At 49.4% G+C, this 16,130-nt stretch overlaps 1 protein-coding gene across 2 annotated transcripts in view; it reads left to right on the top strand.

The window, feature by feature from the left end:
* The window catches only part of LOC147097725 (noelin-2-like), a 421,183-nt gene that overhangs the window by 375,483 nt on the left and 29,570 nt on the right, over positions 1 to 16,130 (top strand). For both annotated transcript variants that reach the window (XM_085971765.1, XM_085971764.1), the window contains exon 4: positions 14,966 to 15,185. In XM_085971765.1, coding sequence (XP_085827891.1) covers positions 14,966 to 15,185 — 220 coding nt within the window. The remainder of the gene's footprint in view (positions 1 to 14,965; positions 15,186 to 16,130) is intronic.

Raw genomic sequence — 16,130 nt, forward strand, 5'->3', positions numbered from 1 at the left:
TTCAGGAGCCGTTTTCTATAAGTTTTTTTACTTCTCGTTGCTTTTTTTTTCCCAGTCAGGCTCTGCAAGGTCTGTAGCTAAGCAACAGCTTCAGCTAGAGACGCTTGCAGCTGCAGCCGACTGATTTGAAGCTGTTGCTGAGCAACAGGGTTTGTTGATTCACACGGAGCTGAAAAGCTCTGTATGTTTTAACATTGCCGCTGGTTTATACGGCAGTTTTGATCTAACGGCACCAGCTTGGTCCCGTCAGTGCCGGATACCAGAAAGCTTCCTGTATTGAGATAGAGGATCAGCCATGATCATATTGAATGGCGGAGCAGGCTCAAAGGGCCGAATGGCCGACTCCTGCTCCTATTTTTCTATGATTCTATGTAACAAAGGCATGGATAAGGGTTTCAGCAGCAGATGGGCTGAGGCAATTTTATGTTAACATTTTCTGAGGATTAGCTTTTTGTATCCCAGTGCTAATTTTAGTAACATTGATGCAAAAGCGGTAGAATAACCGAAGCTTTGGACTAATTTGGCTTTCCACGGGACCAATGCAGAGCCCTTGATTCCTGCTATCAGCGCAGCACCGTGAATGATACTTTGTTTGCTTAGCATTTTGGATAAACGCGGTGTTTGAACAGAGCCTGGAGCCACTCAGCTTCATGGCCTTAAAGCTGTGGCCAGGCCCACTCCCGGGAGCCCATCCGGAAATAGCTGCTGCACCACTAGGCTGGAACTGTGATTTGAGTTTCTATCCAGACAAGCACGGAGCAGACTCTCGTGCGCCAGCACAGTCCAGTGCTGTTTCAGGCTGCGAAGTGGTGAATGATCTCGACATGTGACTGAAGCTATGGCATTCAAGCCTTGCGGTGTTAGGCTGCAATGGGCACAATTACCGGGAGAAGGAAGGGGGGGGATGAGTGACTCGCAGCCTCAGCCGGGCAAGGTCAGGCCAGGCGGCAGTAAGATGTGGCATGGACCCCTGGAGGCAGAGCAGTGCAATGACCTCATTGAGACAGATGGTGAGGTTGGCATTGCTTAAAGGGGGAACCGCCAACAGTAGCTCTCTATATTTATAAAAGACAACATTATCACCGTCACTCCACATACATAACCGCAGCAGGCATCTCCTGTACCACGCACGGTAGTGTAGTGGGTATAAGCAGGACTAGTAACTTGGAAGTCACGAGTTCAAACCCCATCATGGCACTCAAAAGAAAGAAAGACTTGCATTTATATAGCGCCTTTCACGACCACCCGGACGTCTCAAAGCGCTTTACAGCCAATGAAGTACTTTTTTTTGAAGTGGAGTCACTGTTGTAATGTGGGAAACGCAGCAGCCAATTTGCGCACAGCAAGCTCCCACAAACAGCAATGTGCTAATGACCAAATATTAATGGCCCAGAAATTTGGGTCCCAACGCATGAGTACGCATGGGGTACTCGCGCGTAGGCCCAACGAAAGTGCCGGTTTCATGCATGCACTGCGCATGCGCGGGAAACCGGCACTTCCGTTCCCCTGAAAGAAGGGGTTCAGAAGTCGAACGCGTACGTCGGAGAGGCAGCGCGTACGCATTGAACTTATGGTTTTTTTCCAGGTTTTTCCGGGAGGGTAAGCCTCCAGCAGTTACACTTTTAAAAAGCAGGTGCAAGGCCCGCTTTTAACAAGGTAAGTGGTGAATTAATTAAAATTAAAACATTTTTCCACAGGTTTATTATTTTTAAATACTTTAAAGAAAGGTAAGTTTATTTTTAGCCTCGTTAGAAAATGTAATTAATTTTTTCAAATTTAAATTATTGTTTAAAATAGTTATTTCATTTAATTTATAGTTTATTATTTTTAAAATGTAATGTTTTTAAAAATTTATTTGAGGTTTTAGTGATGTTTTGGGGCTTATAGTATTTATAGGTTTGACAGGTCTTCCTGTCAAACTTATGAATGACGCATTCCCTGCTACCATTGGCTCTCCATGGCCCACGTGATCCCAGGGGACGCATCAAACTAACTGCGCCCCTGGGATACACAAGCACTGCGTGCTGGCAGTTGGAGGAGGCCCAGGATTGGAATCCCACGTGGCCCACAGCTCAACAGCCGGCGCGCTAGGTAAGTGCCGGTCAGAGGCTTACACCCGCGGGAAGCCCCCGACCCGAATTTCTGGGCCAATCTGTTTTTGTCTGGGTCTTCACCAGTAATGTGGCAGATTGCCCACTCTTTCATAGAACCTGTCAGGCAGCTAGGATTAACATCAACCCCAGTAGAGTAGGAGAGATGATTGGATGAAGCAGGAGGTTAATACATGGGAGCAAAATAATCCGACAGGATAACAAGATACTAGCCCTGATATTCATCGCCTGGGAATGCTCAGTTCCCAGACTGAACAAGAGGCATTGCCCTCTTTACAGGATTTAAGGAGCATCTCAAAAGAGGAAGGAATGATCGAAAAGCGAAGAGGTTTAGGGAGGGAATTCCAGAGCTTTGGGCGTTGGAAGAGTGGCGTCCTCCCAAAGACACAATTGATTGAAGCCAACTTTTGAATTGGATTTACCCTAACTATCTGACATCGCACATATAAAATGCACAATGGCCCTGTCTTGTTACGCTGGACCTGCGGACGATTTTAATATGAGATGGATCTTGTGCACATCTCCTCCACTTATTAGATTCCAGCTCCTCCGTCACCAGCATGTTGCCCTACCCTGAACTGTCAGCTCCTCTGCTTTTTGTGGACATTCTGCTTACCCAGTGCTGGACAAAATTTACTCACAGCGTGAGGGTAAATTTGAGCCCCCCGTGGCAGTTTGAGAATTTGAATACGGTTTTCAATTAAACTGCATTCACTGAAAGCAAACATGCAGGTGCAGCAAGCAGTTAGAAAGGCAAATGGTATGTTGGCCTTCATTGCAAGAGGATTTGAGTGCAGGAGCAAGGATGTCTTACTACAGTTGTACAGGGCCTTGGTGAGACCACACCTGGAGTACTGTGTGCAGTTTTGGTCTCCTTACCTAAGAAAGGATGTACTTGCCATAGAGGGAGTGCAGCGAAGGTTCACCAGACTGATTCCTGGGATGGCAGGACTGTCGTATGCGGAGAGATTGGGTCGACTAGGCCTGTATTCACTAGAGTTTAGAAGAATGAGAGGGGATCTCATTGGAACGTATAAAATTCTGACAGGGCTAGACAGACTGGATGCAGGGAGGATGTTTCCCCTGGCTGGGGGGTCTAGAACGAGAGGTCACAGTCTCAGGATACGGGCTAGGACATTTAGGACTGAGATGAGGAGAAATTTCTTCACTCAGAGGGTGGTGAACCTGTGGAATTCTCTACCACAGAAGGCTGTAGAGGCCAAGTCACTGAATATATTTAAGAAGGAGATAGATAGATTTCTAGACGCAAAAGGCATCAAGGGGGATGGGGAGAGAGCGGGAATATGGTATTGAGACAGAGGATCAGCCATGATCATATTGAATGGCGGAGCAGGCTCGAAGGGCAGAATGGCCTACTCCTGCTCCTATTTTTCTGTTTCTATGTTTCTAAATCTGATTATCAGTAAAAGTGACCATGAAACTATCGGATTGTCATAAAAAACCCACCTGGTTCACTAATGTCCTTTAGGGAAGGAAATCTGCCGTCCTTACCCGGTCCGGGCCTATATGTGACTCCAGTCCCACACCAATATGGTTGCCTTTTAACAGCCCTCTGAAGTGACCGGGCCAATTGTATCCCCACCTTCTCAGGGCAGCTAGGGATGGGCAATAAGTGGCGGTCTTGCCAGCGACGCCCACATCCCGAGAATTGATTAAAAAAATAAGTGAATTTTGTACGGTACTTAGAGCAGTTCCAGTGCCTTCTTTTAGGCAGCTCAGTGTCAACTTCTGTAACCGTGTACAGAAAATATGGTAAATCTTTTCCCTGCTATTTAAAAGCTGGACAAGCTACGATGATGTTAAATGGTTCTTTTGCTTGTTAGAAAGATGTTTTTTTATTCGATTTGATTTGATTTCAGGATTTGTCTTGTTTGATTCCAATCCTGAGTTGCACTGTTTATCTGTCAAGTGCCCTTTGCCTCTGTATTTTCCTCAGGCCCATCCTGCCTCTGAGCAAAAGCTGCATTTTTATGCAGACACGTGCAACGTGCTTAATACATGAATGGCTTCAGCCTCCTGTGTAACCAAGTCCCGCTCACCATCCCCCCCCCCCGCCCGTGCTCGTTGACCTACTTTGGCTCCTGGTCTGGCAACGCCTCGATTTAAAAATTCCTATCCTTGTTTTCGATTTGTTTGCGCACAGCAAGCTCCCACAAACAGCAATGTGATAATTACCAGATAATCTGTTTTTGTTGTGTGGATTGAGGTATAATTATTGGCCAGGACACCTCCCCTGCTCTTCTTCGAAATAGTGCCATGGGATCTTTTACTTCCACCTGAGAGGGCAAACGGGGCCTCGGTTTAATGTCTCATCCGAAAGACGGCATCTCCGACAGTGCAGCACTCCCTCAGTACTGCCCCTCCGACAGTGCACCCTTCCCTCAGTACTGCCCCTCCGACAGTGCAGCGCTCCCTCAGTACTGCCCCTCCGACAGTGCGGCGCTCCCTCAGTACTGCCCCTTCGACAGTGCAGCAGTCCCTCAGTACTGCCCCTCCGACAGTGCGGCGCTCCCTCAGTACTGCCCCTCCGACAGTGCGGCACTCCCTCAGTACTGCCCCTTCGACAGTGCAGCACTCCCTCAGTACTGCCCCTCCGACAGTGCGGCGCCCCCTCAGTACTGCCCCTCTGACAGTGCACCCTTCCCTCAGTACTGCCCCTCCGACAGTGCGGCGCTCCCTCAGTACTGCCCCTCCGACAGTGCGGCACTCCCTCAGTACTGCCCCTCCGACAGTGCGGCACTCCCTCAGTACTGCCCCTTCGACAGTGCAGCGCTCCCTCAGTACTGCCCTTCCGACAGTGCGGCACTCCCTCAGTACTGCCCCTCTGACAGTGCGGCACTCCCTCAGTACTGCCCCTCCGACAGTGCGGCGCTCCCTCAGTACTGCCCCTCCGACAGTGCGGCGCTCCCTCAGTACTGCCCCTCTGACAGTGCGGCACTCCATCAGTACTGCCCCTTCGACAGTGTGGTACTCCCTCAGTACTGCCCCTCCGACAGTGCGGCGCTCCCTCAGTACTGCCCCTCCGACACTGCAGCGCTCCCTCAGTACTGCCCCTCTGACAGTGCGGCGCTCCCTCAGTACTGCCCCTCCGACAGTGCGGCGCTTCCTCAGTACTGCACTGGGAGTGTCAGCCTAGATTTTGGTGCTTAAGTCCCAGGAGAAGACTTGAACCCACAACCTTCTGACTCAGAGGCGAGTGGGCTACCCACTGTGCCACAGCTGACACTTGAGTATTAAGGTCCATCATTGGATAAAGAAGCTTGTTGTTGGATGCAGGCTTTGCAAAAGTTGATCTGGGACTGCTTGATGTAATTAATCCCTCAGTTTAATTTTTTTATATAATCAAAGAGGTTTATTTCTTCCATAGACTTAAAACCGTTGCCATGGAAACCAGTGCTCTTGCCTGGACAAACTAGTGAGCAGTAGGTCCGGGTTTCAATGTTTTCAACTCATACGAGAATAAGTTGGTCATCCCAAATTCGTACCCAAGGTGATGTTTGAATTCCTTATGATCTAAGATGTCATCCCCTCTTTGTGACCCACTCTATCATGAGTCCAATATTACATCTGACCATCAGGACAGCCTTTGCATTCTCAATGGACGAAACAAAAGATTTACTGAACCATTGATTTCATCTTGGTTAGAAGAAGATGTTGCTCTGTGGTATCACGACAACTTGCATTTATATAGCACCTTTAACTAGTAAAATGTCCCAAGGCCCTTCCCAGGAGCGTAATCAAACAAAAATTGACACCGAGCCAGAGAAGGAGACATTAGGACAGGGTCAAAGAGGTAGGTGTTAAGGAGGGTCTTAAAGGAGGAGTGAGAGGTGGAGAGGTTTAGGGAGGCAATTCCAGAGCTTATGGCCTCGGGCAACGAAAGGCATGGCCGCCAATGGTGGAGCGAAGGAATAGGGCGGGAGGGAGAGTGGGGGGGTGGATGGAGCAGAGGCCAGAGTTGGAGGAACGCAGTGATCTCAGGGGGGGCTGTAGGGCTGGAGGAGGGTACAGAGATAGGGAGGGGGGGTGAGGCCATGGAGGGATTTGAAAACAAGGAAGAAAATTTTTAAATGAATCATCCAGGGACCGGGAGCCAATGTTGGTCAGCGAGCATAGGAGGTGATGGGTGAAGGGGGCTTGGTGCGAGTTGGGTGCTGTGACCCAGTCAGCATTACAGGACCTTCCATCATGGAGCACACCTTCTAGAATATAAAAGTATAGATTTCTTTGCATTAGATATTGTAGACGTGATTCCTGGTGGATTTTCCTCAGATACTTTACCATCTCCCTTCTTGTTTGGCCAGTGTTGAATTCAACCACATAAGAACATAAGACATAGGAGCCGGCCATTCGGCCCCTCGAGCCTGCTCCGCCATTCAATGAGATCATGGCTGATCTGATCTTGGCCTCAACTCCACTTCCCTGCCCGCTCCCCGTAACCCTTGACTCCCTTATCGTTCAAAAATCTGTCTATCTCCACCTTAAATATATTCACTGACTCCGCCTCCACAGCTCTCTGGGGCAGAGAATTCCAAAGATTCACGACCCTCTGAGAGAAGAAATTCCTCCTCATTTCCGATTTAAAAGGGCGACCCTTATTCTGAAACTATGCCCCCTAGTTCTCGATTCCCCCACTAGGGGAAACATCCTCTCAGCATCTACCCTGTCGAGCCCCCTCAGAATCCTATATGTTTCAATAAGATCCCCTCTCATTCTTCTAAACTCCAATGAGTATAGACCCAACCTGCTCAACCTTTCCTCATAAGACAACCCCCTCATCTCCGGAATCAACCTCGTGAACCTTCTCTGAACTGCCTCCAATGCAAGTATATCCCTCCTTAAATAAGGAGACCAAAGCTGTACGCAGTACTCCAGGTGTGGTCTCACCAACGCCCTGTACAGTTGTTAAAGGACTTCCCTACTTTTATACTCCATTCCCTTTGCAATAAAGGCCAACACTCCATTTGCCTTCCTAATTACTTGCTGTACCTGCATGCTAACTTTTTGTGATTCATGTACAAGGACCCCCAGATCCCTCTGTACCTCAACATTTTGTAATCTCTCCCCATTTAAATAATAATTTGCTTTTTTATTTTTCCTACCAAAGTGGATAACCTCGCATTTTCCCACATTAAACTCCATCTGCCAGATTTTTGTCCACTCACTTAGTCTGTCTATATCCCTTTGGAGATTCTTTGCGTCCTCCACACAATTTGCTTTCCCACCTATCTTTGTATCATCAGTAAATTTGGCCACATTACACTCGGTCCCTTCATCCAAGTCATTGATATATATTGTAAATAGTTGAGGCCCCAGCACTGATCCCTGTGGCACCCCACTAGTTACAGTTTGCCAACCTGAAAATGGCTCATTTATCCCGACTCTCTGTTTTCTGTTAGTTAGCCAATCCTCTATCCATGCTAATATATTACCCCCAACCCCGTGAGCTCTTATCTTGTGCAGTAACCTTTTATGTGGCACCTTATCGAATGCCTTCTGGAAATCCAAAGACACCACATCTACTGGTTCCCCTTTATCCACCCTGCTCATTACATGCTCAAAGATTCAAATACCAGGGGGTTAATTTTCAGAGTGTGCGTGGGCAATGGGCAAACTTGTCCGCCAGCCTGTGGTTTTCCAGCATGGGATGGTAGCTAGCTGGGTCTCAGCGTGAGTTGATTTACTGACATGCTTTCCCCACGTTTGAAAAAGCGCTCCTCATTATGTACATCGTTATAAGCAAAAAGGAAGTCCCTTTGCTTTGAATTGTAAATATTTAATCACGTTAAAAGTCTAATTAAAACCTTCCTCCAGGCTGACCTTCAGTTAATGTGTCTAGAAGTCAAAATGAAAATGAAGCCACCCACCCAGGGACACCTTTGCACAGTGCGTCAGGGAAATATCAAACGGTGCTGCCAAAGAGCGAAAAGATGTGTGGGGTGAGAAGAGCTCCCCTGTGTGTTGCAAATGAGTAAACATGTTTATGACTTCACTACACACCGAAAGAAAATCATCTCCTCCTGGTGAGGTTCTGTCCCATCAGGAGGGGAACTGTTGCTGCAAAGATAAGATAGAGTTGCACATTAACTTCCTGTTAACTTCCCATTGTTTGTCCAGTCTGTCCAATAATTAGAGAGAGAATCTCCAAAGGGATATTAGGGCTGGATTTTCATTCAGGAGTCGGGGAGGAGGTGGGACTGCAACTTTCGGGGTTGTAGTCCCGCCTCCATTGAGATGCGGCCAATCCATGCGATTTGAACTTGATTGACCTTGTCGAGCCCGCCCAGTGGGCTCAGCAGGCCAATTAAGGGCCACCCGGCAACAGGTGACGTCACAGACTGAAATTTCATCTGTCAAGAGGTTTTGACAGATGAAACATCAGCGTTTCACAGCTGTTGAAGCTGTCAAACACTGACAGTCTTACTTCTAACCCGAGTCCTTCTCCACAGACTCAGTTAGAAATCTCTCCTGCACAGAAAGCTGCAGGCTGTCACTTTTGACAGTTCGCAGCCATTCTGCTTTCTGTGCCAGTGAGATGAGGGACTCCCCGAACCTAAAGGAAGGAAGGCTGAAAAGGTAAGAAAAGGTAATTTTAACTTCTTTAATCACTTTAGACACACCAAACACACTTACCTTTGCACTCATGCACACATCACTCACCTGAACACCAACATCTCGAACCCTCCAAGACCTTCAACCCGATGGCCCGCCTCGCAAACTTGGCGTGCTTTGGAGCCGTTGGGAATCCCACACTTCAACCTTAAAAATAGGGATTAGGCTAAAAACTGCCTGTTAACTACCTGTTAACAGGCAGTTAATTGGCACTAATCCCTTCCCGCCTCGGGAGGCAGGTCCCAGTGCGGGTCGGGTACCCGCCTCCTTTGAAACTGGCATGGAGGTGGGTTGGGGGTGGGATGGGGCCGGGACCCCTGATTTCGGGATTTTAACCCCCCCCACACACCTCCAATCCCGACTCCACGGCCCAATGAAAATCCTGCCCTTAAGTGTCCGATGAGGCCCAGAAGTAAGGAAGAGATTAGATCCCAGGCGATGCCTTGGTCTTGTATTGTGAAAACAGAAGGAAGGAAAGAATGAAAGACTTTCATTTTTACAGCCAATGAAGTACTTTTTGAAGTGTAGTCACTGTTGTAATGTGGGAAACACAGCAGCCAATTTGCGCACAGCAAGCTCCCACAAACAGCAATGTGATAATGACCAGATAATCTGTTTTTAGTGATGTTGATTGAGAGATAAATATTGGCCAGGACACCAGGGTGAACTCCCCCCTGCTCTTCTTCAAAATAGTGTCGCGGGATCTTTTACGTCCACCTGAGAGAGCAGACAGAGCCTCGGTTTAACGTCTCATCTGAAAGACGGCACCTCCGACAGTGCAGCACTCCCTCAGTACTGCCCCTCCGCCAGTGCGGCGCTCCCTCAGTACTGCCCCTCCGCCAGTGCGGCGCTCCCTCAGTACTGCCCCTCCGACAGTGCGGCGCTCCCTCAGTACTGCCCCTCTGACAGTGCAGCGCTCCCTCAGTACTGCCCCTCCGACAGTGCGGCGCTCCCTCAGTACTGCCCCTCTGACAGTGCAGCGCCCCCTCAGTACTGCCCCTCCGACAGTGCGGCACTCCCTCAGTACTGACCCTCCGACAGTGCGGCGCTCCCTCAGTACTAACCCTCCGACAGTGCGGCGCTCCCTCAGTACTGACCCTCCGACAGTGCGGCGCTCCCTCAGTACTGCCCCTCTGACAGTGCGGCGCTCCCTCAGTACTGACCCTCCCACAGTGCGGCGCTCCCTTAGTACTGCCCCTCTGACAGTGCAGCGCTCCCTCAGTACTGCCCCTCTGACAGTGCAGCGCTCCCTCAGTACTGCCCCTCTGACAGTGCAGCGCTCCCTCAGTACTGCCCCTCTGACAGTGCAGCGCTCCCTCAGTACTGCCCCTCCGACAGTGCGGGGCTCCCTCAGCACTGCACTGGGAGTGTCGGCACAGATTTTGTGCTCTGGTCTCTGGAGGGGGGCTTGAGCTTTGATGAGCACAAACATTTAAATAAAGAAAGAAATGGGAGAGTTATATAAGGTAGAATAGAAAGGTTAATCCTGAGCACCATTCCAAGTTAAACCATTACTGTAGGACAAAAGGGACAGAGGTCCAAACTGGCAATAAAACAGCTTCAAAACTGATATCAGGAAACACTTCTTAAGTGATCAGTACCTGAAATGGTCTTCCAGGTAAAGTGGGATATTGGAGTCCGGAGGCAGTGGGATGCGCTGATGTGCTGGCTGGGTCGTCTGGCATCTCCCATCTGCGGTTACCTACAGCAACTCTCCGTGGCTTCTTCGGCAGCACCTCCCATACCTGCGATCTCCAGAAGGACAAGGGCGGCAGGCATACGGGAACATCGGAACAGGAGGAGTCCGTGTGGTGAAGGTGCTCCCACGGTGCTGTTAGGGAAGGAGTTCCAGGATTTTGACCCAGCGACGATGAAGGAACGGCCGATATACTTCCAAGTCAGGATGGTGTGTGACTTGGAGGGGAACTTGGAGGCACCTCCGATAAGATTCCACATAAGAGATTGTTAGCTAAAATTAAAGCTCATGGGACTGAAGGCCCCTCGAGCCTGTTCCGCCATTCAATGAGTTCATGGCTGATCACTATCCTAACTCCATCCACCTGCCTTGGCTCCATATCCCTTAATACTCTGGACTAGCAAAAAATTATTGATCTCAGAATTAAAATTAAGCTAACAGCTATTACTTATTGTGGGAGAGAGTTCCACAGTTCCACCACCCTTTGTGTGAAGAAGTGTTTCCTAACTTCTCCCCTGAACGGCCTGGCTCTGATTTTTAGGTCATGTCCCCCCCTTGTCCGAGACTCCCCCACCAACGGAAAAAGTTTCTCTCCATCTACCCTGTCAATTCCTTCCAAAATCCAATAAACCTCAATCCAATCACCCCTTAACCTTTTATATCCCAGGGAACACAAGCCTAGTTTGTGTAATCTCTCCTCATAATCTAACCCTTGGAGCCCTGGTAACATTCTGGTGAATCTGTGCTGTACTCCTTCCAAGGCCAATAGATCCTTTCTAAGATGCGGAGCCCAGAACTGTGCACAGTGCTCCAGATGTGGTCTAACCAGGGCTTTGTCCAGCTGTCTACCTTTATATTCTAGCCTTCTTGTTATTAAGGCTATTGTTCCATTAGCCTTTTTGATTATTTTTTGTACTTGACTACTACATTTTAGTGATCTGTGTACACGGACCCCTAAATCTCTTTGGACCTCCACTGTTCCGAGCTTTTCACCATTTAAAAAATACTCGGATTGACCCTTTTTTGGTCCAAAGTGGATGACCTCACACTTACCTGCGTTGAAATCCATCTGCCACAGTTTTGCCCATTCACTTAACCTATAAATGTCTCTTTGTCATTTAATGCTCCCGTCTACACTATTTATGCCATCAGTCTTTGTGTCATCGGCAAACTTGGATATATGGCTCCCTATTCTGTTATCTGAATCATTAATAAATATAGTGAATAGTTGAGGCCCCAGCACAGGTCCCTGTAGGAGACCACTTGTTGCTTCCTTCCAATTCGAGTACATACCCATCAACGTTCTCTTGAAGCTGCACGGCAGCACGGGACAAAAATAATTAGAGGGAACATTGATAAACATTAACCAACCTCCTAACCAGGTCAATAATTTGCCTTCAATTCCATGAGCTTTAATTTTAGCTAGCAATTTCTTATGTAGAACCTTATCGGAGGTGAACACCACCACCTCCAAGTTCCCCTCCAAGTCACACACCACCCTGACTTGGAAATATATCGGCCGTTCCTTCCTCGTCGCTGGGTCAAAATCCTGGAGCTCCCTCCCTAACAGCACTGTGGGAGCACCTTCACCACACGGGACTGCAGCGGTTCAAGAAGGCGGCTCACCACCACCTTCTCAAGGGCAACTAGGGATGGGCAATAAATGCTGGGTCTTGCCAGCAATGCCCAGATCCTGAGAATGAATTTTTTGAAATGACCGTTGGTAATGCAAACAGTGTGAATTGCTGACTTCTGGAGTAGAGGGGGTCAGATGAGAGTGGGCAAGAGGAAAATTGCATATGTGCCTAGAAACATAGAGAAATAGGAGCAGGAGTCGGCCATTCAGCCCTTCAAGCCTGCTCCGCCGTTCAACACGATCATGGCTGATCCTCTATCTCAATACCATATTCCCGCTCTCTCCCCATACCCCTTGGTGCCTTTTGTGTCTAGAAATCTATCTATCTCCTTCTTGAATATATTCAGTGACTTGGCCGCCACAGCTTTCTGGTAGAGAATTCCACAGGTTCACCACCCTCTGAGTGAAGACATTTCTCCTCATCTCAGTCCTAAATGTCCTACCCCGTATCCTGAGACTGTGACCCCTCGTTCTAGACCCCCCAGCCAGGGGAAACATCCTCCCTGCATCCAGTCTGTCTAGCCCTGTCAGGATTTTATACGTTTCAATGAGATCCCCTCTCATTCTTCTAAACTCTAGTGAATACAGGCCTAGTCGACCCAATCTCTCCTCGTACGACAGTCCTGCCATCCCAGGAATCAGTCTGGTGAACCTTCGCTGCACTCCCTCTATGGCAAGTATATCCTTTCTTAGGTAAGGAGACCAAAACTGCACACAGTACTCCAGGTGTGGTCTCACCAAGGCCCTGTAGTAGCCTAATGCTTGCAACAAAAATATACGGTGAAAAAAAGTTTAATAGATGTTCATAAATCATCCATTGCCTTTTACAGCCTCTGTACTGTGAAAATCAAATCTAGATTAATGTAAGAGTTCCAGGCCTATGGGTTGATTGTATGTTCTTCCTTACGTTGTTTCATGTCCTTTCTAACTAATGAATTCTGTAATAAAAGTCACTGTCTGGTAAAATTCATATGTAATATTTAGTGTCATTCAGGGGTCTAGGGGATGTATTTATATTTTAGGACAAAGGGTTTGAATTTCATAAGCAAAATAAACGTCAAGAAGATTGATACTGCTTTTGCTGATCCATAAATTAGGTGTCAAGCCAAGCAAAACTTTCCAATTTGGCCATGGATAAACTGTCGGATTAAATTACAGAACACAAATTACATCTTGTTTCTTTAAAGATGTATGGGCAGGTATAATATGACACCCTGTCCCTACACAACAGTCCACGTCGCCATTAACCAAAGAGGGTTACAGTCGAATCTCTCGCAGAAATACGGCTGGCTCTCTCCCTAGCTCTGTCTCTGGTCGGCATGTAAGAAGCCAGGATATAAGGACACTATGCTGGTGTGGGTTTTTTTTTTAATTATTCGTTCATGGGAATGTGGGCGTCGCTGGCAAGGCCGGCATTTATTGCCCGTCCCTAGACGCCCTTGAGAAGGTGGTGGTGAGCCGCCTTCATGAACCGCTGCAGTCCGTGCGAATTATAGGTTTTTTTCGTAGCAGTTTTGATACAACTGAGTGTCTTGCTGGGCCATTTCAGAGGGCAGTTTAAGAGTCAACCACATTGCTGTGGGTCTGGAGTCACATATAGGCCAGACCGGGTAAGGGCAGCAGATTTCCTTCCCTAAAGGACATTAGTGAACCAGATGGGTTTTTACGACTGTCCGATTTCATGGTCACCATTACTGATACTAGCTTTATATTCCAGATTTATTTAATTAACTAAATTTAAATTCACATTTGAACTCACATCTTCCAAAGGATTAATTAGTCCAGGTTTAAGTCTGGATTACTAGTTGAGTAACATAGCCACTATGCTACCATGCCCATTAAGGGGTGGTGTTGGTTAAGGTGTCATTCTGAAGGCAGGCGCTGGGCATCAATGTTCTCCAGAAGGTTCTCTGTCTTACCTCAGAAACCCCAGGAACTTTAGTGTTGCTGTCATCACCTCAGCAACTCTTGGGGCTTGTACATTGACTGCCATGTGGCCTATCTCACATACAGGTTAACACTCAGGCTGCGCTCCTGATCCAAACCTTTCTGGTGTCGAGCAGAACCACACTGCTTCCCCGCTAAGGCATGAAGGAGAACTCGGAGAAGTAGAGGGTGATCCTCAGCCATTCTTGCACAAGCCCTGGTGACATTTACTGAGCCGCACTGGCAGAGGCTGAAGCTAAGGTTATCGACCCTTGCTGATAGTTTGGATGTGCTGCATGGCATGGCAATCTTTAGAACCTATGCCTGGGAGGTGAACATAGGAACAGGAGGAGGCCATTCAGCCCCTCGAGCCTCTTCCGCCATTCAATGAGATCATTGTGAATCTTTGGAATTCTCTGCCCCAGAGGGCTGTGGATGCTGAATCGTTGAGTATATTCAAGGCTGAGATTGATAGATTCTTGAACTCTAGGAGCATCAAGGGATATGGGGATTGGGCGGGAAAGTGGAGTTGAGGTAGAAGATCAGCCATGATCTTATTGAATGGCGGAGCAGGCTCGAGGGGCTGTTTTGCCGACTCCTGCTCCTAATTCTTATGTTCTTATGGCTGATCCTATCTGGTTACCCTGGTATAGGTCTGGTTACCCTAGTATGGTGTCTGGTTACCCTAGTATAGGCCTGGTTACTCTAACATAGGCCTGGTTAACCTAGTATGGTGTCTGGTTACCCTAGTATGGTAATGCTGCGACATTCTGCTTTAACCTGGTATTGACCACTATGTTAATCAATGTCTAAGCCTCCCTGTTTCTGTATTAAACTGATTTGGGTTCAAACAAACCGGTGAGGTAACGGAGTTAGAGTTGCGAGTGACGATGTTGCCGTGATGTATTGCATTGTTTTTAGCAAAGGGAAACTGATACAGCAAACTGCTTTGGCGTCTGACAGGAGTTAAAGGAGAAGATGAATGAATTGCTGCCACTGGTCCCAGTCCTCGATCAATACAAATCTGACGCCAGATTGATTCTGAAGCTGAAGGAAGAAGTTCGGAACCTGTCGGTGGTGCTGCTGGGAATCCAGGAAGAGATGGGCGCCTATGACTATGAGGAGCTCCAGCACAGAGTCATGCTCCTTGAGCAGAGGCTCCATGCATGCATGCAGAAACTGGGTAAAGGCTTCTTCCAAAATGATGTAGTCACCGCCCATCGTCCACTTTTATCATTCTTTAATTGGTTTGCCACCGAGCGGGCACAAGCAGGATGGGCCAAATGGCCTCCTCCTGTGTCTGGTTGGTAAGAGGCCAGCACTGTTTCGCCTCATGACCTGCCTTTCCCCGTTTAAAATGCCCAATCTCACTGTCTAGAGAACGTTTGACTTCTGCTTGGCTGCCCCCACCCCCCCCCCCACCCACCGCTCCCCTCCCTCCCTCCCCCCCCCGCCACTGGTCCCCTCCCTCCCTCCCCCCGCCGCTCGTCCCCTCCCTCCCCCCCACACCACTCGTCCCCTCCCTCCCCCCCCACCGCTCGTCCCTTCCCTCCCCCCCACCGCTCGTCCCCTCCCTCCCCCCCGACTGCTCGTCCCCTCCCCCCACCGCTCCCCCCTCCCTCCCCCCACCACTCGTCCCCATCCTCCCCCCCTCCCCCCACCACTCGTCCCCTCCCTCCCCCTACTACTCGTCCCCTCCCTCCCCCCCCACCGCTCCCCCCACCCTCCCTCCCTTCCACCACTCGTCCCCTCCCACTGCTCCCCCCCCACCGCTCATCCCCTCCCTCCCACCGCTCATCCCCTCCCTCCCTCCCCCCCCACCGCTCCCCCCCTCCCACCGCTCCCCCCCTCCCTCCCCCCACCACTCGTCCCCTCCCTCCCCCCACCACTCGTCCCCTCCCTCCCTCCCCACCGCTCTCCCCCCCACTGCCCCCCCACCACTCGTCCCCTCCCCCCCCACCAACTCGTCCCCTCCCTCCCCCCACCACTCGTCCCCTCCCTCCCCCCCAACCGCTCTCGTCACCACCCTCCCTCCCCCCCCACTGCTCGTCCCCTCCCTCCCTCCCCCCCACCGCTCCCCCCACCCTCCCTCCCTCCCCTCCACCACTCGTCCCCTCCCACTGCTCCC

The sequence above is a fragment of the Somniosus microcephalus genome, chromosome 31 (assembly GCF_052327205.1).
Source record: "Somniosus microcephalus isolate GS21.2 chromosome 31, FLI_Smic_1.0, whole genome shotgun sequence".
NCBI lineage: Eukaryota > Metazoa > Chordata > Chondrichthyes > Squaliformes > Somniosidae > Somniosus > Somniosus microcephalus.